This window comes from Mycteria americana, chromosome 3 (genome assembly GCF_035582795.1).
Source record: "Mycteria americana isolate JAX WOST 10 ecotype Jacksonville Zoo and Gardens chromosome 3, USCA_MyAme_1.0, whole genome shotgun sequence".
Classification (NCBI taxonomy): domain Eukaryota; kingdom Metazoa; phylum Chordata; class Aves; order Ciconiiformes; family Ciconiidae; genus Mycteria; species Mycteria americana.
In genome coordinates this window covers 105,609,269-105,634,052 of record NC_134367.1, presented here as the reverse complement: position 1 = coordinate 105,634,052, position 24,784 = coordinate 105,609,269, and the positions used below count along the sequence as shown (strand labels likewise).

General features: G+C 37.4%; 1 protein-coding gene across 1 annotated transcript in view; it reads left to right on the top strand.

The window, feature by feature from the left end:
- Positions 1–24,784, top strand: part of USH2A (usherin) — a 396,442-nt gene that overhangs the window by 16,310 nt on the left and 355,348 nt on the right. The window contains exons 3-6 of the mRNA XM_075496427.1: positions 19,198–19,333; positions 20,510–20,573; positions 22,960–23,254; positions 23,854–24,038. Coding sequence (XP_075352542.1) covers positions 19,198–19,333; positions 20,510–20,573; positions 22,960–23,254; positions 23,854–24,038 — 680 coding nt within the window. The remainder of the gene's footprint in view (positions 1–19,197; positions 19,334–20,509; positions 20,574–22,959; positions 23,255–23,853; positions 24,039–24,784) is intronic.

Below are 24,784 nucleotides of genomic sequence, written 5' to 3'. Positions count from 1 at the left end.
TTCTATTTTTTAGATTAAAATGTGCAAAGTAGAGATGAATAATGATCTGTGCTACTCTAGAATTGTGGGGGGTGGGGTGGTTTTTTTTTTAATTAGAAAATAACTTTCAGTCTTCCTAAGCATACCATAATTTTTTTAGGATAATTAATAGCTGTGAACCAAACTTCTAGTGGCCGTTGTAATAGGCAATACATCTATTTCTGTCATTTAGTTACAGTACATAAAGTATCATTTGTAAGTGTATTTTTTGTTGGAAAAAAATTGTTATTGTTGTGGTGACATATGAATCTAAAAGGTATGTCATACCATACAGAAGTAGCTTGCCTACTTCTTAGAGGAGAGTGTTTTGAAAGGTAAAGAAAAAAGATGTCCTTCAAATGTTGAAATTCAATATTAAGAATAATAGTAAAAATTGCATTGCTGGAGTTAGAAGAACTGAGAGAAAGAGATGTGTGCTGTTTAACAGCATCCTGTGAATTAAACTGTGGTCATTGGAATCAACTATTTTCAGGTTGCTAGAAATGTGGAGTCCTACTGGGAGAAACATAAGCAAAGAAATTGTTTAAACTAGATAGCCCTTGATTCTGAACTAATCTCTTAAATACATCTTTATGTACACCACTTATAAGCGGGTTCCCAGATATGTATCGCTTGGCGTAACTTTAGGTACGCTTCTGCAGCTGTATGACTGCTCTTCTGTTTGTATGTTTGTGTGCCCTTGAGTTGTGTAGGGAGCAAACTTTGAGAGACTGGAAGTAGCTGCGTGTACTTGATATGGCTGTTGGTGTAAAACATTAAGATGACACTCACAGGGTACATCTGCATTATCAGTTTTGTGTGCGGGAAGAGTTCTTTTTGATACAGGTTTGCCTTCTGTCTATTTGGAGTCCTGTGTTACTGAAGAGCACTGCTGATATGCTTGAATTTGATTCCTTTCCGGGGAGACCAAGCTTGAAGTTGTACAGTGTAGTATCACCATTTAGAGCACACTATTTGCAACGTGGGCCGAAGGTCCTCCAGCAAGTAGTTCTTGGCATGCACAGTGTGTGAGCAGAAAACTGGCAACTGGTTTGAACTTCTTTGCTGGTAAAGAGGGATCACGGATGTTGAACCATTCTCCTTCCCTCCTTATTGTGTGCCAGTTGCTAAGCAGATGTTTTCACAAGATACTTGAAACTTTTTTGATAAGAGTCTAAAAACTTCATGAGTACAGCCAAATAGAGCAGCTTCTGCTTTTCCTGGTTATTTAAAAAAAGTAATTAGTACATTTGGTTCAGGCTTCTGTGGCTTAGAGACTTAAGTCAGAAGTCTGATCAAGAAACGGAAGATGAAACTTTCAGATTGTCCTTTATGCAACCTCCATTATTTATGTGTGAACTCTCTCAAGTACATCTTGCATTATCACCTGTGCATGCAGCAAACCTGTGCATGCAGCAAATGGAAGGTGACATAAATTACATGTGTAGATCCTGTACAATGCAAAATCTATATGTGCTGGTGGCAGTCCACAGGAGGAATCTTCTGGTAAGTCTTCATGTATCATTTTCTCATGGAAGCAAAGAATATTTCCTGGCACTGAACAACTTGTCAGCTTGGCTGGAAAGTAGTAAGTTCTGGGATGCAAAAAGGGGAAGAACTCCTCCTGTCCGTGTATCTCGTTCCAATACCTCAGCTCAATAATGCTGTAATTTTTGCATCATTTAAGAACTACTGTGTTGGTTCGACAGTCTGTCTAGATAATCTGTCTTTGAGTATGAAAGAAGAGTAGATGCACAGAAACAGCTTTCTCTTGGATACATCACTGACCTGTTTTCTGACAACCAGTGTTTTTGAAGCTTCTTAAGCTAGACTGTATTGAATAGTCACTGACTGACCTATTTTTAGTTTAATAGTCTAGTTCTTTTTTATAATTTATATTTTGGTATTGCTAGCATCTTGTGGCACTGAGTTCCTCATATGCAATTATGGCTGTATGAAATTGTTCTTTATTTTAAATCTGCTGTCTGCTAATTTCTTTTTGCCAATTTCTTTTGTCAGTTGCTTTCTATTTATCATTTTCATGCTATCTGATATTTTGGTTATAGAACTTGATTGCATATTATAATTGTTTATAAACTGGATCTCTCCTTATATTGAAGCCATTCTGCAGTTTGGTCACCCTCCTTGATCTTTTCTGAAACTTTTGGGATTATACTATTATAATTTTGGGGATGCAAGCACCAGAACTCCACTTACTCTTACAGATACTTTGCACCATAAATTTCTAAACAATGAAGTTTTGTGGTTTTGTTCTTAATTTCTTTCCCAATAAGGAATGTGTTTCCTCTTTGCCATTGAGCATTTTGCTCATTAGTGGATGACTATCTACAATAACCCCAAGACCACTTTTTCTGAGTAGTGACGTTTCAGAACTTAATGTTATATTTACATAGTTAAGAATATTTTTCTCATGTCTATTACTTTGTTTTTAACACATTTAGTCTGCTACTTTATTTCCTGTTCCTTGAGATCCTTTTGTAACTTTAAAGTAAGCTTTGACTTTTACTGTCTGGATGTATTAACTACATCCTTTTTCACCTCACTAACCACTGTTTTCAAGCCTATATAAAATGTTAAATAGCAAAGATTTTTGGACTTACCTACTGATAAACTTCTGCCTGTGTGAAATAGGAACATTTAATCTCTACCAAGTTTGAAACCTTTCTGGAAAACCAGCATATTATATTGGTCAGTTCTTCCTTATCCACATGCATCTTAACTACTTCAAAGACCTCCAAGTTGGATCTTGATTTCCTTCCACAAAAGCCACGTTGCCTTTTCCAGTATACAATATTTAACCATGTGTTTTTCCAACCAATTCACCCTATGTAGAGTTGATTTGATGGATTATCAGAACAATTGCTCCAAGACCTGGTCACGCATGATGTCTGTAATTTTAATTTCTGCATTGTTCTTTGATCTGTGCAGGGCTAATTGAAAATTGTATTTTCTGTTTCTGCTGCTTTTCTGATCTCCCGTTGAATCTGAAGGTGCTGGTTTTTTCTTTTTTATTTTAAAAAATGGGCTGGAATACCAGCTTCTGTAGTATGTTTTAATACAGTTAGCTCATTTACCTTGTCAAAATTTGAGCTTTCTTTAAGGTATAGTGACGCTTTTTCAGTGGTATGACCTATGTAATTCCTGACATTCAGGTTCAAACATCTTAGGCTTTAGATTTCAAAGACAGGCATATTTTGTCACTGTCTACAGTCTACATATGCTTAGTAGGACTTTTTTTATTTATTTTGATACTTTTAAGTTATTTTTTCCCTAAACTTGATTGGTTTCTTTTCTAATTTGATAAAGAAGTAGACTGGCCCTATTTGGGTGTAGGAGAAGCTTACCCTTCTTTGATTCTGTCTATTCCAGAAAAGTGTCTCAATTCTGAATTGACCTAAATCTTTTTTTCCACGCACTGTTTGCTCGGTTGTGTGTAGAATCATGCAACCTTGCTTGTCTGACCCTTTGTGATACTGGCAGCATTTCAAAGAATGGCACTGGCTTTGATCTTCTGCCTCCTGAATTAAAGCCAAAATATTTTCCTCTTGAAGCTCTCCTCTCCCCTTTCCAGTGGTATTTAGGTGTACCATTGCTATTGACTCTTATTGTATATGGCCTCTATATCTTGTGAGGTTCACCATCGTTGCACCTGTAGGCAAATCAGCATGTGATATTCAGTGGCAACATAGATTAAAATATCAATATTGCTCCTAATCTGACATTTCAGAACTGCAAGCTTCTCTTTCTTTCCACTGAAATTCTTACCCTGAAGATTCATCCTCAGTACTCGGAGATATGTGCTTTTCTCTTTCTAGCTTGATGACCATATCCCAGGGGACTTTTGTGGTTCTTGGAGTCAGGTCTGGTCAACAGAAAAAGTCTCTCATCTCTCTGAGCTTCTCTAGGTGGCCTGCTTGAGTCTTGATAGTAGATATTCTGTCTCTTCAAGTTATTACTTACTTGTGCCTTATGCATGTACCTCTTGTCTGTAAGCCAGGTAATTATGTATGTAACAGGTTGGTAAACTAGATTACCACTCTTCCGCTGGGCTTCTAAGTGCATTGTATTATATTTGAAGGGCCTTTATTCTTTTCCTTAAATTGTCTTTATTGGCATCCACATCTTTGCTGTTGATCAGTAATCTCCGTGGCCTTCCCATGCCTGAACTTGAGGCCTGTCTACTGAAACACAGGAAACCACTATGAACTTTCTGAGCAGCCTCTCCTGGCCCATCTCCAACAAAATGTGGTTGAGGGCGCTGCTGCATAAACTTTTTCCTTTAGCTTTTTCCAAAAATGAGCTACCAACAATAAGCTACCAAAACACAGCCCTCCTAAGTCAGGTTTGGTTTATGTTCAGTTAACAGCACAGTTTGGATCTGCTGCAAAGCTTTGCTGGTAAGATGCTTAGTAACTCTGGAGAAAAGCAGTTGTTATTAAAAAATGAAAATTGACGCTTACAGTGAATTGTTGTCAAAAAGAGTGTTGGAGAGTTACAGTACAAAGGAATAGTTGAATGACCATTTCTACAGCAGTTTGTGATGGAAGGAAGAAAGCAGGGCACAGAGGAGGAGGGAAGGGCCTGAAGTTGGGAGGAACATGAAAGGAATCAAAGGCAGAATTTTGTGGATCCTTGACCATGAAGAGAAACTAAGCCTTGAAAGAAAAGATGAGCCTTTATTTGCAAAAATCCCTCAACAGGATACATGGAACTTTTGTGGCAAGGCGTTCAGAGGGCAAGAATAATTGCTTTCTTCTTATGTAAATCATCACAAAAAGAGACAGAGGGATGGATTTTCAACCTTCGAGTCCCAGCAGAGCTGTTCAGCTGTTGTAGAACCGATGTATTCTTGCACTAAATTTGGGAATGACTTAGAAGTCCCAGTACTGAGCAGTGCAAAGTGGTGCAAAATTCTTCACATATAATAAATTCAAAAGACTAGAATTTAATCTACAGCTGATGGTGTAATACAGGGTTAATAATTGTACATTAGTAACAGCTCCCTTCATTTGTGTGGGTGTCTGCTTATTTTTTGACTAGTGAAGCACAGAGACTTTATTCAGAAGGGACGTTTTTCATTTGACATCTACATCTCATCCCTAATTTACATGATTACAAGTAGTTCAGGAAAATTCAGAATCAGTGGTTGTGCTGTATTTTAAACGGAGGGGGCAGAGAGAAAATGTGCATTGTTATGAGATTATCTAAAATGTACTTTCAGACCTTTTGTTTCAATTAATTTTGGCAAGTCTATTTTATGTAACTGTTTTAGCTGCTAAAAAGCAGCTTGTTGAATCCTTAATACTTGTCTCCTTTCATGTTACTATAGTGATCATCAGATCTTGGATCTGATTTGTTCTGTGACTTGGGGAAAATAGAGTCATTATGCAGCAGGAAAGCAATTGTTCTCCATGTATTTTCAGATCTGATGACTAGGATCCTCTTATTATGTTTTATTGTTTGGAACTCATTTGCAGCACAAGAGTCACTCGTTAAACCTTTCCATGTAAAAATAACAGAGATTGATCAATGGTTAAAATAGTAGTCAGAATAAAGCTTATTTGTTAATTACTTTAGTTTTTAACAGAATCTGTATTTGCAATCTTGAGGCCTTGGGTTCTCTCTGCCATTCCCCTGCCCAGATATGTTTATTCTGTCCTGAGGCATCAGTAATAGATTGATAAAGCTCTACTGATACAATAAAGACAATAAAGAATATTTTTCATTGGTCCAGTGTTGGTTGGGGTAGAAAGTGGCAGAGCTGTAGTTAAACATTTTAAATATTACTTCAGAGTACTGAAATACTGGTGAAGTACTCACCAACAAAAGATTAAATGAAAATTGCCAATGCATAATTGAAATGCATACTCTGTGGCAGAAGGATCACTGATCTCCAATTCAACTGTTTCTTTTAAAACAATGTTTACATATTTAAATACTAATTCTTTAAAAATACAAACCATTTCAAAAGCTGTCTCTTTTCGCATCGATCTTTCTTTGTCTTTGGCCTTGTTTATCAGATAATTGACAGTGTGTGTTATATCACTCAGTTTTTAACACAGTACTAAAATTACCCTTGTCCAAAAAATTAATGACATACATGATTCTTATTTTGGATCCTTCTGCTTGCTGTTAACTTGCTTTTTTGCATCTTAAAGCTTTATTCATGAAATAGCTATTTGTTTGTCTTAAGCCTATAAACCACCTTACGGATTGGTCTGCATTCTAGTTGCTTTCAGATTTCACTGTTTGGGGTCAAATTTGTATTAATACATGGCTTGTTCTTGAACGGAGAGTTAATTGCTTCAGGAGCACTCCAGGGTTCCATCTTTTTTTCCCCTTCCCCCCTCCCCACCTTTTTTTTTTTTAATTTATGTTGTTCTTCAGGGAATTCAAGATGAACTAGTGGATCTATGCACAAAAAGAAAGACTTGGATTGAAGGAAAACCATTTCCTGTAGAGAAGGGCTTAACATTGTAGGAGATAGTGAAAAAGAAAAGTAAAGGAGGGCAAAAAGAAAAGCTAAATATCTTTTATACAAATGCTAGGAGCATATGTAATAAGACTGCTGAATTGGAGTGACATGTTTTCAAGGATAAGAAAGATATTATTGGAATAAGAGAGACAACCAGGAAAATGAAGGGGGATTTAAAATGCCAAGATACACAGTTTTAGTGAAGGGAGAGCTAATATAAAGCTGGAAGAGATGTAACAATATTGCTGAGGGATGATACTCAATCTGCAGTAGAAAACACCCCTGCTTCCCCCCCCCCTTTTTTTTTTTTCCTTCTTTTTAAACTAAGTTCAGTGGTTTGCATACAGGGTAAGGACAATTTAATGTAGTTGTGATTCTTGGCTGTTGCACTGGACTTGCAGGTGGTCAGAAAAAAAGTCCAAGCAATAAAAATATTTAAGACATAAAACACGTCCCTAAGAAAACCAGAACTTTGATTTGAAGAATGCTGGGCTATTGAGGAGGAGACAGGAGGAAGAGAGATTGTTAGAGATCAGTTAGGATATTGACTGTGTTAAAACTACAAATGAGAGCATGTTTCCACTGTTGCTGTAAGGTTGTTGCATTTATACTCTATTGAAACAGTGTAGAATATTGTCACTGTTCTCATGGAAAGATTGCAAATATAAATCTGTATATGGAGGTAAGAAACAAAATCAAATGATCATAAAATCATGGAATTTGAAATGGTCGTGGGGTGGGGGTATGTGCTAGATGGAGGAAGCAGCCCTAAAGTTATTGATTTTAGCAAAGCTAACTTTGAAGGAAAGCAAAATGCTCCCGGGATTTTTGCCTGCAATCCTGTGATGAATGGGAAATCCACTCCACACAAGTAGAGAGTACATAGTGTATAAAACACGTAGAGAGGCTGCAATTAAAATTCATCCCAGTTAAGTCAAGAAAAGGAAAGGCCGATATGGGCCTGAGGCAAAAGAAGGAAAGGCAAAGAGACAACTTGCCCCTCCCGACCTTATGCTTTTTCCTTCCCCTTCGCTGTTCTTTACCATTTCTTCTACTGTCCCTTTATCCTCTCCAGCCCTTCTGTTTTAAGACAGTTCTGTCGCTGTGGTCCCCTGATGAGGTTTCTTCCTCAAGTCTCTGTTTTTTGTACACTGGATTTCTCAGAGCATGGGCATAACTGTTCATAGTGCTCATAACATGGCCGTGAGCCTCTCTCCCCCTTCCCCCCCAAAATACTTACACTGTGCATCCCCTTAAACATGGTTGCAAGCTGCATGTAGTCAACGTATTTCCTCTTCCCCAACTTCATTCATCTGTTTGTGGCTCTGGGATGATTTCAATTCACTGTATGGGGAGGGAAGGAATGAGGCAGCAGGAGCTGGGGAGGGCAAGCAAGTGGGTACGTAACAACTCATGTAGACAGTGGGGCTATATGAAAATTTTTAGAAAAAGACACTGTGCTGCACTGGAGCATCTACCACTGAAATGGCAGGAGTTCTCTGAGAGAGAAGGGTCAAAGAAGCACATAGATGGTTGCAGGTGGTATTTGTTTCTTTTGTGCAAAGTTAGGACACAAATCGGGTCTTCTTTTGGGACCCGGTATGCCAGATGCTTTACTGTCCAACATCCCACATACACACATTATCAGGCATCTTGTTTCAAGGTGTAAAGAACAGCTGTGAGGAAGAAAGTAAATTTAACATATTTGAGGTCTGAGTCTCAGCAGGTGTCAGATGGCATTGCTGAAGCTGAAGGCAGTTTATAGTAGCTGAAGATCTGGCCCTTAACTAAAGGAAACAGTTTGAACAATTTTTCATCTGGCATTTTATTTTTAAAAGGCGAACAAAGATGATAATGGCAAAAGTGGATTTCAGAGAGAGATTTAATGGGACAGTGATGAAAGATCAAATGGTCTTTTTCTGTCAGTCAATCTGTATTATTTTTCTTTAAGTCACAGTGATTTGTTAACTGTAGAAATTGGCAACAGGCAGAGAGGATGACCATGTGGTCTTATGGCATCCAGCTGATGACCAGTTTCTGAAGATGGTATGAGGGATCATAAAGTTTAGTTCCATGTGTATTGTGATGATAGTTGCATCTATATTTAAAGCTTTCTGTCACTGAAGCACTCTTGGTGTTGTCAGATGTCTATTGGACTGGATGAGCTGCAACTTCTTGCAATTGAATGTCAATAAGACCAAAGCAATTTTGGTTGATTCATAGCACCAGCTTAAGCATATTCACTTGCACGGATTACATTTGACAGATAGTTACCTTCAGCTGAACTCTGTGGTTAGAAGCCTTGGTATACTCTTGACAGTGAGCTTAGAGCTGATGCCTTATGTTTATTTCATATCCTGTTTTTGCCTTCCTAATACTGCATGTGTATGTCTACATTTAAATAAATTCACAGCTGAAGTACTAGTCAGTCCACTTGTTATCTCTGGACAGAATGTTGTGATGAGTCAATTTCAGTATTTAAATAAAGGCGTTTTTTCACATTTAGGAAGTTTTAATTTCAAAAGCCATCTAATCGAGGATTTTTTTTATCAGGAACTCTTGGAAAAGTGTCTGTCAAAGTCTAACAACAAGAGTAAAAGAAAGAAAAAAGTAGAGGATAAAACCAAAGATGAAAAAGTATTATTCCTTTTAGAATGTTTTCCTGGTATTCTACCAGTTTGCTGGCCTGCAGGAAAATATATTCAACACAGGTGTTCTTACCCTGTTATACTAGTGAAAGTTAAAATCCTCTGGAGTCTGCAACAAGATTGTGCACAGTGTCATCAAATACTGATGTGTGTGTGCATTCCCTGTAAATCTTGTAAAGAAAGGCATCTTTCCAGGTCTTTCCTTGTAATGGTGCTAAAATAGTCTGGGTTAAAATACAGTTCAATTCACTGATTCAGTTAGTTGGTCCTGCTTATGGTGAACTTATGTATATTGAAACTTCACTTGGAGCATACTGAAGACGAATTAAAGTTTTGAATTATTTCAAACGATTTCCCTGTGCAGGCTCCTAGTCAGCTTAAAGCGGCATCCTCATTTTGAAGAAAAATTCAGTGATTTAATGCCAAGTAGCTTGTGCGTATACTGTTTCCACTCACTCACAACTTTAGCTCTTGTTTTTAAAGGCCTAAGGTGATTTTTCTATAAAGCTTAAGGAGGTGCTAAAAGGGGAGATTTTGGAGTTTTTACTTCCTTCTCTCAGTGGAGAATAGGAATGCAGCATCCTTGAATTTTGATAAGAATGAACTAAAAATAAAATACTTAAGAAATTAAAACATTTGTAGTTGCGTATTTTGGCTAGACTGGCACGCTCTGGTGAGAGGGCAGAGTTGACTTCATATTTTTGGCTACGGTTAGATCATGAATCTCAGCCTAGAACTACGTTGGCAGGGCTGCCTTCTAAAAATGACAGAATGGTTGGAAGTAAAGGAATCTCCCCTACCCATGAATGCTAGCTTAAGCACTTTCTTTTTTAAAAATCATCATAATAAAGTCCCTGACCATGCTCTTACTTAAGTCAGTGGTTGCAATGGCCCCAAGCCCTCTTTGTTTTCTTCCTGTAAAATGCTCTTTGGCCTGAGAACCAAAGATGTGTGAAAAGCATCACACTGAAATCTACATAGATGCCAGGGTTGCAGCTTGCCTCTCTCTCCTTGTGCTCTTTTCCTTCAAGCTTGCAGCCAGGTTTGCTTCAAAGGCTTGAAATAGAGGAGTGGGTAGTAGGTTTGGGTTTGCTCAGAGATGCAGAGTTCTTATAGCTTAAAATCTTCATTTTTTTGCCATGTGAGGGTAGTATAGGATTTGAATATGGAAAGACAGGAATTTAGAAATGTGAATAAAGTCATTTAAAAATAGCAGGTAAAATAAATTTTATTACGTACGTATCTTTTGCATTTATAAGATAATGGGCAAACAATCTAAAAACAGCACTGAAGATTGTAAATAACTGTAATGGCTATATAAGGTAGTACTCCTTTTCTCCTGTACTTGGTAAGAAAGAGAAATGCATTTGAAATTGAGACAGGGTTCTAGCTGAAGCAGCACCAAGCTCACTGGCAAACTCATCAGGAAGTTCTTTTACTGGTATAGAAGGTGCCATTCGTCTGTCAAGTGTTATGCAGATAAATTATCTGAGCTGGCTTGTCCTCCTGGCTATTATTCTTTAATTTCCATATCCCTACCTCCCCCCATCCCCTTGTCCCTGTTAACATGGTTATTAGCATCTTTTTTTGGTCTGTTTGAGAACAAGATCCCAGACAAATTCCTCCTGACATATTCTTGTTCTCATACGTTTGCTACATAAATTCATTACCTCTTGCCAAGCTTTAGATCTGCCAAGTTCCCTCTGTGTTGTCTCAATTTTCATTCCAAATAAAAAAATTAAAATGCGAAGAGCAAAAGACTAAAAGTGATCTCTTTTTATCTTAGGGTTGTAAGCTATGTCTCTGAGCGGGGGGAAAAATACAATTAAAAAAAGAGCACAGGGGATTTTGATGTATGTAAGACATCTGCCCAAACATCCCCAGCAATAATGTCATCACTGCCAAAATGTACTTACACTACAAAAATCTATGATAGTGCTTATTCCTGAATTATCCGTTCAGCTAAGGTTTTAAATTTGCGTTAGGCTGCATGTGGTATGTTGTAAGGAGAGATAAGCAATATAAGGCTGTATGAGCAGGCGGTGCACCCGTGCCGGTGAGTAATGTGTGGAGTAGGAGGTGGTTGAGTGTGGTGTGGAATCCTGGTGCATCTGCAGAGGTTAAGCTGTGGAAACTACCGCACCTTTTTATTTTCTAAAGCAGTCATAAGGTGACTGACAGAGAGGTTACCTGAAGGCTTGGGAGGAGTAGAGATTTTGGGATAAAACGTTTATTTTGTTCTCTGTTTGTATTAATGTTTGAGAAAAATAGTCCTTGGGGGCATGGAATCTGCTTCCACCTGTATTCACTACATTTTTTGTGTTTAAAAAAAAAGTGCTAAATGTAAATGTAGTAGATTAAAAAGGAGAAATAAAAATTAGTAGAATAATGCAAAATAAGAAGAATAAGGGAGAACTGGGGGTAGGAAAGGAGTCTTTGAGAAAGATGTTCAAGATGTGTAAATTCTGCAATTTATTCAGTGAAGGAAGGTGTTGAATTGTGGCAGAAAGTCATCTGCTGTTTCTGATGCATCAATTTAGGGGCACGTAGATGCCCAGATTTTTAAAAATACATAAAATGCAGCATTGTGGTTTTTGGTTGCTAGCTCTGCTTAAAGCACAGCTGAAAGTAAGCTTGAATTCATGCTAATGGTTTAATCCTATTTTTTTTCCTCAAAATTCCATTCGTCCACTTTGTGTTGCTTAAGTCCATGTCGCTGACCTTTCCTCTTTACAGAAATTCACTTACGAAATATTAAAGCTGTGTGGAAGCCTTTGTAACTGGAACCTCAGCAAGATTTGCAATTATGCAAGAAAATACTAAAATACATACCTGTGTGCATCTCATCTCTTTGATATGCAAAAACCCTTTTACTGTATCTTTCATTAACTGTTACGCTTCTGTTTCACACCTGCTTTTGCAGAGTAGAGATGCGAACCCACATGTCCCCCAGTGGTAGAATATGCTGTATATCTTTATATGAGCAGGCAAAAAGAGCATATTTAGGCAGGTTGAAGGTGAAAAAGATTTTTATGCTCAAGTTTCTGATTAGACCATTATAGCAGCATCACTAATTCCCCTCCTTCCATCTATTGTCTTCCCTCATCTGTTGTCATCAGTGACCACTGTTGATTTGTTGACTCTATTAAAGTATTCAAGGAAGCCACAGGCCTGTCATTTTGGTCATAACCTTAATCTGTTTTCTCACCTTGGGAGAAAATGTGTTAATACACTGTCTGTTTCTATAGAATGAACTCATTGAAAAAGTTCCTGATGCAAGAAATCTGCAATACGTTTAGAAGAAAAAAAGGTTTTCTGAATCTTGGTTATTTTAACAGATAACAAGCTATGTTTAGGTAGGAACTTTTATAAGAACCATACCGAATTAAGTGGTGGTACGCAATTGTAACGGTACGTTGTGTAGTAATTTTTGAGCTGGATGAGTCGCAACTTCTCCTGGTTTCTCATAATCGCTGATTCCTCATTATTTCTGAATGATTAAGCAAATCATTTATGCTAACTTCTGCTTTCATTTACATCTCTGTAAAGCCTGTGTAACTTTATTGATTCTGGAGTTGTTTTCGCTTTTATAGCAACTAAGGGGAGGGGTCATTTCTGCCAGTTTGCTGATCTGGAAAATAAATGGAACATCTTTTTTTTTATGCCTTACAGGTAAATTGTATAGCTACCTAATTGCTCTTCATAAAGCACTTTAAAATTGTTCATATTGTGTATCACCTTCTTTATAATAATAAAATTATTTCTATCTCTGAGAAACTTCTTGCTGTGCAAATAGAGCTTATTTAAAGGATAAACTAATACAGACTTGTTTGAGTTTTCTTACAGTTTATTTTTTGTTCACTTATTTGGAGGAGAATTTGCTTGTTTTCTCATATTTGAGAAACAGGCTTTATGTTTTAGTTTGTATTTGATTTTTAAATTTAGCTTGCGTTTGCAGCTAGCGAAATTTGCATTTTAACTTAAAAATTAGCTTGGCCCCCCCTTTTTTTTTTTAAATTTTAGTTTGCAGATACCTGATATTTGGAAGAATCTTGTTCACTGTCTGGTACATATCATGGATCCCTGAACTGGTTCTTTTTCACCTTATTTAAAAACAGTGTTGTCAATTACACGTACTGGAATGTATTCCATTTCCTAGTATTTATCTGAAGATGAATTTTTGGTCCTTGTCCTTGTTTTATATGTGTTGGTCATTCCTGCCCCTGCCATCTGAGACTTCCCTCAATGGTATAAATAGCCTTAAGAGCTGAAGTTACAGTTGAAGTGTTTGCCATCACTGAGTTGGCTGGATAACTAAATAGGCCAGGGTTGGTATAATTTGGCTTGAATGACTGGAAAAGATCTTTTTCTTTCACTTTTGGTGCCAGAGTTCTCTCTATTGTGGAACTCCTCATTTATGGCCTGCAAATCTGGGAAGAAATCCATCTGCTTTCTTCCTCTGTCTTGCCAGACACTGTGATCTAGTTATTAGAACAATAGATGATGAGAAGAAACTTTAAGATTAAATTGTATTTTATTCTTACAAGAAGCTATGATGAATAAGAGTAAAAAGAATGTATATTTAACCAGTAGCAGAGATTAATGTTGTCTTGAAATAACTCCCCTTAATTTATCTGTAATATTTTAATAAATCTTTCCCATGCTATTAAATATTGGGATAGGAAAGATAACCTAAAGGGAAAGATTGTACTTACTAAAAAAACAGGTATGTCTTTGAAACATATAATAATTGTAAATTCTAAAACATTTGGGGAAGAGACTACTGCATCTGTTGGTTGTATGTCGTTTAGTGCAGTGGAGTTTTGATCTCTGGTTAGTGATCTTGAGCTCTGCTGTGATCTATTTAGGTATTCTTTATTATTTTTAATGGAACATAAAGGATCCTTTTCCATGTCTCTCCTTCCTATCTTATTTATTACAAATAATTTTGCATGAGGTATGTGGATACTATTAATATTAGGACTTATTTTTAATGGAAAAATCTTACTGATGCAAAAAGATCATAGTATCCACTGAAGAAGAATTAATTTCATTTATTTTGGCTGAAGTGATGCAATTCCGTTCTACATGGAAGAGACTAAAGTTGTCTCAGTTGCCTTTATGTATATGTAACAGGACATTTTGGCGGGATGATTAATGTGTGTGAAGAAAAGTGTGTGTTGCTTAAATGTGCCAGATATCACACATGTATGTTGTGATGTAATACATGTGCGTGTTATTACCTGAAAGCCAAAACTTTGTGGATTGGGGTCTCAGAATTCCCCCAAATTGGCTTTGGCTTGGAAAGTGCCATTGTAGCTCAAAAAAGGGCAATCAATACAACTGTGCCTTTTACTTGATACCCAAAATGTGTTCTGCCTCTGTGTTAATGAAGAGGAATACTAGGCTTTTTTTGAAAAGCATATTGATAATTTTTGTTGAAATATTAAATATTTTTATTATACCTATATACAAATAAGTTTATACCTATTATAGTATTTATTTATATATTTATTATTACATTATACCTGTAAATAACACTACAGTTCAAGGTTTAAAAAAAAAAAAAGAGAGAAAGAAAATCCATGTTATTCTTGAATCAGTCTATACAGTGGGTGCCTTTGGGGGAAGTACAAGTTTTTTGCATTCAAGGAGCAGCTATAAAAAATCATGCAAAAGAAATCCATGGAAAGCTACTAAATGTATAGAACCGTGGCTGGCTGATGAAGTCTCTGAGCTGCTGGTGGTTTGAGGCTGAAAGAGTATTCAGGAGCAGCATCATATGTGCTTACCATGCTTCTATATGCTCCCCTGCTTCTGCTTTTTGCTATAGTTAGTCCCTCAGTCCTAGCCAGTACAACTGCTCTGAAGTGCAGTATTTGGTTGTGCTGCTGCTTTTTTGCCACACCGGTTACTGCAATATAGTGGAAGTTTCTGTTAGCAGTTAATACATGAAAATACTGGCTTTTGTTTAGATGGCAGCTCTGCCTGATCCAAACCAGGTGGCAAAATTCATGTTAAATTTTGTTGTTATGTTTTCATGGTTAGGGTCTGAGTAGCACAGATCTTTAGGTGAGAAAATAAGCAGTTGTAATGCCTTTTCTGTCCCTATCTCATTTTATAAGCAGTAGCTTGTCCTTCAGTGTGTCCTTGTTCGTTCTGCACTACAGTGACCCATAGGGTAGGGAATTTTTCGTAGGTAGGAAGTGGTTGGATTTGGTATTGCTGGCTCTGATGGGCAATTTGCTTGTGACTGAGGACCATAAGAGCTTCATTTGGGATCCACTGAAGGAACTTGCCTATCAGCTCATTGGCCCAGCACCTCTCATCTTTGAAACTCTTCTGGATCATAACAAGAATGCTATTAGAGGAAAGATTGTGGATATCTTTCACCATCTCAGTTCACCATCAAATGGATTTTCCATTGCTTGGAATTGGTATTGGCAGAGGCTAATGTAGTTGCAGAGTGAATTTATCTTAGTAACTAATCCCTGCCACCTCCCTGTGAGGTGATTTGCTAAGTATTTGACAGATGGGGAAGCACGGGAGGGAGAGATGGCTTCAGAGCTGGGATTAGAGTGCTGATGTCCCAGGCTTCTTGTCCTGTGCTCTGCACAACCATGAGGCCAGCCTTTCCTACCCATCTCCTGTTACTCTCTTGGGGCAAATTCCCATAGAAGGTTATTAACAAAGACAACAGGGGAATAAACCTAGTGTCCTAGTCAGGAGTGAAATTCATCTTTTATTTCTGCGGTATTGTAAGCAATGTAATGCTAACGGTCAGGAGACCTTAAATAACCACATCAAACAGCCTATTCGGTGCCAGCCTTCCTTCGTATTTAGCTTAGTCTAAACTGACACCAAACTTTGAGACATTCCTCTCCTCCCACAGTGGAGAGCCGCTGGGATTTTTTTATACCACACATGGTTTTCCTCCTACATTTTCCTCCCATGTCAGATATTCATACCCCCTTTAATAACCAGCAGGGGGATCATTACATTGAGCTACTGCCAAATGCATAATGACTGCTGCCTTTGCCTTACACAGTCACTGCACTACTGATATCCAATTCAGCATTGTAAAGTGCTTAGGGCTACCTTGGGGATGTGCTATATTAAACCCAACTATTCTAAATCCTATTTAATACAAAGAGATTGGTGGGGGGGGAGGGGGGAGGGAGATGTAAAATTGTCGTTACTCACCTATTTTCAACAGGTAAAAACACCTGGTCATTTAGGGCCCAGTTCTGTCACTCAAGTCATAAATAGTCCCACTGATTTTAGTAGGGGTGCATGAAGGCGAGCATTCTGCTTACCACTGGGGGAGGCAGAATCGGGTCCGATAGAAGCTGCAGCTGAGACGGTAAGTTTGCAAGGAGCTGATGGGGGTGAGCGCGCCCATTTCTGAATTCCACTTACAAATGTTTTACAGTGAAAACAGCAAAGCGGAAACATGCTTCATATCTGACTAAAAATAAAGGTACTCTTAAACTTGTAAAAGACAACATTTTTATTTGAATGATATGACAGAGCTGCCACAGGAGTGTTACCTGCTATAAAGAAAGCTTAAGAATTATTACCTTTATTAGACCAGTGACACTGAGCTTTAGCCATACATTTCTAACTTCTGTCCCTCTACAGAGACAATTTTCTTTTCTTAAATAAACTGTCATGCTAGTGTTAATATATTGTTGGCTCCCTCATACTCTGAGAATACTGCTGATATAAAACATGTATATGTTAGATTGGTAATAGTATCTTTAGTGTAGCTGACTAGAACAAATGTGTTTCCCTCATGGCTGTGCTAATGTGATAAAGGAAAATTGGCTGTTCATCAGCTTTTGGCTGGGTAAAGACAGTAGAGATGGAACCACATTCTTTTTTTTATGCATTAATACCACTGAGAACTTTTCACTAGTTATATTTCATGTGCGGGCATGTTGTGCAAAGATGTTGTAAAACATGAGATAATGCTACAAATAACAAAGTAGAAAAGCCTGTATCTTTTATGATGATAACAGTCAAACACCAAATGACAGTAACAGGCTGTAAAAAATGTGATGCAGAAAAAAAATGCAATGTAACCACCGTATACACATATACTTAGGCTCTTGCAAATAGGGCATCAGATGTTATAGAGGGCTTTGAATTAAAACTAAATAAAAAACTATTGTATTTAGGTCATTGATGTGTCAACACAAAAGATAATTTAAAATGGAGAGATGTATTTTGAGTGGTGAAACTCATATGCAATAACTTTTTGAACAAATCTCAAGGCTTAGTAATTATGATAATAGCCTTCAAATTTCCATCAGTGGAAGGGCAATAAATATTCCTGTCTAAATTTGGGAAATATTGACTGAATCTGGAAATGGCAATAAAGCTCAGCATGCATTGGTATGTTTCAAAGTGCAGTTTAAGGAGAAAAATTCATCTGTACAATTTTGTGTGAAGCCTAAATTAAAAAAAAAATCCAAACAAAAGTCTCCATCTCATTTCATATTTTCTTTCGTAAAATACTGATAGACTCATGTTGCCTGAGGCACTGATGCTGATCATCTGAGCTCAGATTTATAGATAATTGTGTCTGTTTATCTTGGTCTGAAATTTGAAAGACTTTATTGGTGGAATAGCATTGTGAGTGCTTATATTGTGGTTTTCAAACTGATATTTTTTCAGGTTCTGGCTTTCCTCTTTGCAACAAATTATTCTGGCTTGTAAACCTCCTGTTTGTCCTCACGTATATATTGTTCTTATGGAAGCAATTATTCCAGGTTTATTTTCTTTTGATTAGCACGGGTATCAAGACAGGATAAAGCACTCTAGTTTTATTTGGCCTCTGTAGACACGATTCGCCAGGCATCCATATCTGCAAAATGGAAATAACGCTCTGTAAATTGGCAACAACAAAACAATGTTTCAAAATCTGAAGGCTACGAAGCTCTTATGTGAAATAAGCCTTATGCAAGCTAAATATTGCTAAAAATCAAGTAATTTCAGTTTTGCAACTAAATCACTTTCTGAAATAAAGGAGATAAGTTTATTCAGTAAACAATTCAACAGAGTTCAAAAGTTTTGAATAAGTTGAACTTAATTTCTATAATTAACTTCATTAATGGGAAGCTGACTATAGCCACGATGCCTCTAGTTTTCATTTGTATGTGCCTGTAGTTTTTAAATGAGTATTGAATTTCATCAAACGTAAGGCTGAAAGGCACTCCCATGTTATTAAACTTCTAATTTTATGTAACCTAAACATGAGGATTTTTAATGCAAAAAAGTACTTTGTAAAAGCTCAGCATCTTGTGACTTTGTGGAGCTGGGAGAATGCCATAAAGTATTTCTATGAACGTTAGCTCAAATTTAAAATGAATTGGCAGGGAAGGGAACGCTTGCAGAACACAGTACCCCGGGGTGCTGGCTGAGTGCATATTCCTAGCCAAGGGTTCCCTTGATGTAAGGGAATTACCCACTGGGTGTAAAGCAGATGTAGCCAGTTCCTATACCGTTCCCTTCAGCCCTTGTAGAAAGAAACATGCTGGGCTTAGGGAGGCGTTTTGGAGGGGTGTTAGAGGCCTGGCTGAAACGTGCTGCATTTGGTTATCCTGAGTATGGTAGATAGCCCCTTGAGGCCTGTATGAGCTGATGTGTATGAGAAGAGCTCTGACAGCTATAACATGTGCCCATGGCCTGAAGTGGTGAAGTAGCTGTAACCAGCCTTGTACCTTGTGAAACAGACCCTTCTCCTTTTTCTCTCTTTCTCCTCCCTGCCAGATCACTGTACCGTAGATTATTCTTTGATTTAACCACTGTAGAAATGTTATACTCTCTGCATCTGAGTGATGATCTTATTAACTGGATTGTGAACGGATGGATGGAAAAGACATATCTACTTTCAGTGGACACCAAAAATAAAGACATGCAGCAAGTTGGTCGAAGTAATGTTAATGGTTAATCAGTGATAGATGCAACATATAGAGAAATCAGTGATTGCATAATGAAGCATGTGTTTGCCCGTTTGCATTGATTCTATAGGTGCATCACAGCAGAATTAGTTTCTTCTTGAATGGCTGGGAAGATGACAACACACCTTTTGATTCAAGGATTCTTGAGGGAACAGTTGCAGATACTGATGCTGATGGTACACTGCAAATCGGACAAAGTTTCACAGGTAAATCTTGAAGTATTTTAGTGGAATGCACTGGAATATTGAAAATAAGATGTGCACCATGTTAAAAAATGTGCGTGAGTCATTTTAAGTTATCTATATGCTGAGAAGTAATATCTTCCTGCAGGAGAAAATTCCTATTGTACAATTAGCTTTCTCAGAAGATTGGCTGAAAGATAGAAGTTTGTAGGTGATACTGTAGGTTCATAACTTATTCTGTGTGGTACTGCATACAGGTAGGTTTTCCTGCATTCTCCAAAACGTAGGTCTGTAAATTGACACATTCCATTCATTTAGGATCATAGTTTTTCTGAGTAAATATATGAAACTATTTCAGGATGGGATTGTGCATGGCTGCTAGACTACACTCCTCTCCAGAGTCAGGAATAGAGCTGAAGATTTCTGGCTGTTCATGTTCTTCAGTTCTATCGATACTCACGTAAACCACTAGCAGAATGAGAACCCCTCAGCCTCTAGTAATGCCCGATAGTGTTACTCTTCATCTACATCTAGAATTTTATATGTACTACAGCATGACATGATCATTGTAGAACAGCTGGGGGATGTTTTGTTGCTCTCCACAAATTCTTGGCTCTGCAGATGTAGGAACACTGACTATTGCTCTTCAGGAACATGCAGAATTTGAAGCTAACTCCTAAATATAACTATATGTCACTTAAACAACCTTATTGTGCTCTTGGGCAAGAAAGTCATTCTGTGCTCCATTTCTTAAAGCTTGTATTTGGAAATGTGTTTTGCTGTGATTTTGATTCTGAATACTGGATAACTAATAAATGTATAAAAGCAAGGAATATTTTAAATGCTTTTTATCTTTATTGTATAAATTGATAGGTACAGTTGTACCTACTGTATCTCTTCTCTAATTAGAGGTGGCACATGGACTGGCTCATTACTTCTGTCTAATGAGCCGATCCTTGTGCCACCTCTATAATCAGAAAAGAGATAGGTACAAAATGTTCTTATAAAGTTATTATAAATCATTCTTTTTTATAAAAAAAATTAAGTCACTGCCCTGTATAGTTTTGTCCAGGTCCAAGATGGTTTCATTCAGGAGGGGTAATTGTGCAAGAGAGATCTCTAAGCACTGAATTAAAGGTGCTCTCATGCAGTGTAAAGCTGCCTTCTGCTCAATAGATTACTTACAGCATATTTTCTTAGGTTTAGAGCAATTTATTGGAAGAATGCAAGATTTTCGATTTTACCCAGTGGCACTTACAAACAGGTAAAGAACCTTTATTTTTGTAAAAAAAAAAAAAAAAAGGAGTGTGGTGAGAAGAAAGAATAAATAACAATATGCTTATTTCCCAAAGTGTAGTGCTTTTCTGATGTCTCCTTTAGATGATTGCTTATGATGATGCAGTTTACTGAACCTCATTTCAAAGATTACTTTTAATCTAAAAAATCTCGAGTTAAAATAAATTCAACCACTTAATGTTTTGCTTTTGAACTGTTGCTTAAATATAGCTAGTATATGTAGTAATGTATGTACTATATATGTAGTGAAACTCAACACTCAATAATAAATGTGTGCTTTCCTTGTTATTGTTGTCCCTGTTAGAACCTTAGTAAGTGTTCTTGCAGAGAGTAGATCCAGTTGCTAGATTTCAGTGCTTCTAAACTATCTAGGTGTTATCAACTCATCATAATTCTGACATATTAGTGTGTGCTGATAAGCTTAGTCCTGCTGGATGAGACTTGCCAAGCTTTCCCAGATCTCCATGTAAACTGTGGGGAGAGGAAGGGAGCATAGTGGACCAGTCCAGTTTAGACCACTTTAATACTAGTGATCCAAGTGAAGAGGACAGGCACTCCAACTGGTCAGCATGCTGGCTTCGTGGCTGTGAGCTTGGCTCCTGTGCTTAGCAGTTCTGTTCCTCTGGTTTCAGCTTTCCCATGGTATCAGACGTCCATGTCAGGTAGTCTTGATGCTCCCCCCACTCCATGCACACACCCCTATCCCGAGGTGCTATTGCCTTAACTGTTCATTGCTTTCTACATTAGATTGTCACCATAAGCTGCCAGTGACTTTGCTAGCTCAACCCACATAGCCCTGGGCAATTGCTTTGACTTCCTCCATCCCTGAGGCCAAATTACGGTTGCCACTGCAATTTCTGTTGCCCTCCAGCCTCCCTTCCTAGCGCATTACAAAGACATGTTACCTTTGTTATCCAGCTCATGCTGGATTAATCTAGTCAATTCAAGCTGACCAGAAGTAGTCAGGTCCTATTTGTCTGTGTGGTGCTTCTGGGTAGGCTACACGCAATGACACTCGTGACTGCAGACCTTAAGGCTACTTAATGATAGTCTTTCAATAAGATGTAGAGCAGTTTCCTAGGAGCTCAGCTGTCTGCAGGACATTACGATGAATTGAGCTCCTGTGAATTTAAAGTATTAATATGAATCTGAATTCCAAGTTATATGAAAATCATGTTGGTTGTATTCTTTCAGAGCAATGCTTGTCAAATCCTTTGAACTACAATTTAAGTCAGTGAAATGAATAGTTTAAAAATGGAAAGATAAGGTATTTTACAAGGTGTAGTGACCTAATGATGTCCTTTGTAGATATAGTTTTATATCCACAAATAACTTGGTCCAAAATGATTATCTGGGATAAACTGCGAGGGGAAGTCTTGCCTGCATATCAATTAATTTAAGTCTATGGCTATCTAAGAGGTCCTGTAACTTTGAGTGCTGTGGAATTTGTAGTGGCAGCTTGCAAGTATTTATTTGTTTAATAAGTATACAAAAATTATGTTCTTACTGATAGAGTAGGAAAATGGGAAAAGTAAGAGTTTTTTAATTTAAAAATTCAGTATCTTCTAGGCTCACAATATCCCTCTTTTATGCTAGAGATGAGCAGATAAAGGTTTAGGTAACCTGCCCATGTCGTTCATATATCTATCTGCTTGCCTACCTACCTACCTATCTATGTATCTATTTCAGTTGCTGATGTCAGAGGGAACTAAAATGACTCAATGGTCTTGACATGGGCTGTAAGAAGCAACTAGAATGATCACAGACTGGGGCAGCTAAAAAAGTGGGCATTTGTATTAAACTTAGTTAAAAGTGAAAATATTTCTATCCAGGTTTTCTAAGATGCAACGTGATATTGCTCAAGCTGCTCATTTTGGAGGATTTGAGTGCAAATATTCAACTCATCTGTGGTTGCAGGCAATATGCCAATGCTATAGTATGCTTAAGAACAGTGTCCAGATCACTGATTGGAGTCAGACATGACGCGTTAATAGAATGTTAAGAGTTCTTCATCTTGCATCTAGGGCTGGATTGATCCTACCTAGCTTTAGACACCCCAACAAGGAGTTCATTTCCCTTGACCCCATGTATGTCTGTGGAGCAATGAAAGCAACTCCAGAGTGCTTCTTCACAGAAACCTTCTGAAGTTGCCTGCTACTTACCATTGATTAAGTAGGAATCCTGGGTGGCCTGATTCCTAGCTGATTGCCCTGTTTATGTGAGATGAAACCAGGCCTTTAGGGCTTCTACTGTAATCTAAGCTGAATTTTGTTTAATCTATGAGCCTAGAGGCACAAAGTGGCACTTGTCCTTTTTTATCATGTATGTAATTACTTTTTTATATGCTGTGACAGAGACATTTTGGAGGTATTCTCTGGAAAATTTCCTCATCTTCATACCCAGTCTGAGTGCCGCTGTCCTGGAAGTCATCCTCGGGTACACCCATTGATACAGAGGTACTGCATCCCTAATGGTGCAGATGATACCACTAATGACAGAGTGCTGAGGTTGGATGCAGAAGCTCATCCTCTGTATTACATCAATGATGATGACATTGGGACCACCTGGATTTCATCTGTGTTTGCTAATACTGCAGGTCTGGATCATGGTGTTTCTATCACAATAGATTTACAAAATGGACAGTATCAGGTAATGAGAAGATTACATTTATATTTATTAAATCAAAACTAGGAAAGGATTTTTGTAGACATTTCATTATAGTTTTGAGAAAATTCAAACCTTTATGCTTTAAGACATTATCCTTAGGGGACCAGGAAGAAAACTTCCTTTATCAGCATGAAACAATGCAAAAGGCAACAGAATGCATTATGGTTTTTGTCATTCTCTTTTGATGTGCCTTGGCTGTTGTAACAAGCAGTAATATAGAATAGATATACCAGAGTGGATATCCTGTGTGAAGACACCAATATTTAGAAATAGGTTGCTCCCTTTTAACTCCACTTTTGTAAATTTCAACTTCATTTTCAAATGGTCATCAAGAAAAAGTGGAGTTCCAATGCAACAGTTCAGTTGTTGTGTAATAATGTCTGAGAGAACAAAGAACTTGTTTAATGAAAAAAGTTATCTTTGTTTTTAATTGGGAATGTGTGGACTGAAATATTGGTTCTTCTTCTGTCTGTGAGTGGTAAAGCAGACTATATTGTCACAATGAAAAAAAAAGTTTATATTCTCATTGTTTTACCACTTAGCCATTAATATCAGTTTATAAATTTGTTATCCTCTTGTAGGTATTCTATATTATACTGCAGTTCTTTAGCCCACACCCTGAAGCAATAAGAATTGAAAGGAAAAAAAGAGATGATCTAAACTGGGAAGACTGGCAGTATTTTGCTAAAAATTGCAGTATTTTTGGGATGGATAACAATGGATCTCTGGAAAAACCAGACTCTGTCAACTGTCTCCAGCTTCCTAGGTATGAGTGGGTATTATCTGCATAATACAGATGCTTTGAACAGGTAACATCCTGACGCAATTCATTTCTATGTCCAATGAGATAGAATCTTTTAATTTGTTATACTCATTTATTATGAGCTGCTGAGTATATAAAAGATCCCAAATCTGACCTTTCGATTGAAGATTGCCAAAAGGTCATCTGTCAGTTTTATCAGATTTCAGACATTGAGGAATATGACACAATTCATTCCTCTATTATTTTTGAGCTAGACTTTTGAAACTTTACATGCTTGTGTTTTGGGGGGCTATTGTCAGTAGAATTACAGAACATTGACGTGAAGAGTGGAAGAAGGTACTGATATAACACATTGTTTTGAACTATCTAGTGAATGTGAAAGAATTCTTTATGATCTCCGAGAGTGCAACTTGTTCTGAAGCTTAGAAGAGAGGCCAAACTTAAGTACAAAAGCCAATCATTCAGCCTTACTACTAATCATGCAAAACATGTAAGAAATGGGTTGAAAATTGTATCTTGAAGCTTTCTAATCTAAGCAAGAACCAAAATAAAACCGGGGGGGGGGGCAAGAAGGATCATTACCTTTTAGAAACATGTTGCAAGCCTTTTTACTAGACAGTTAGCATGTGCAAATTTAAAAATATATCATATATACAATACATATAATACAAAAGATATACATTTCATCAATACAGCGTATAACATATATAATGTATAGTTACTATATATTATAATTTTACACACACACA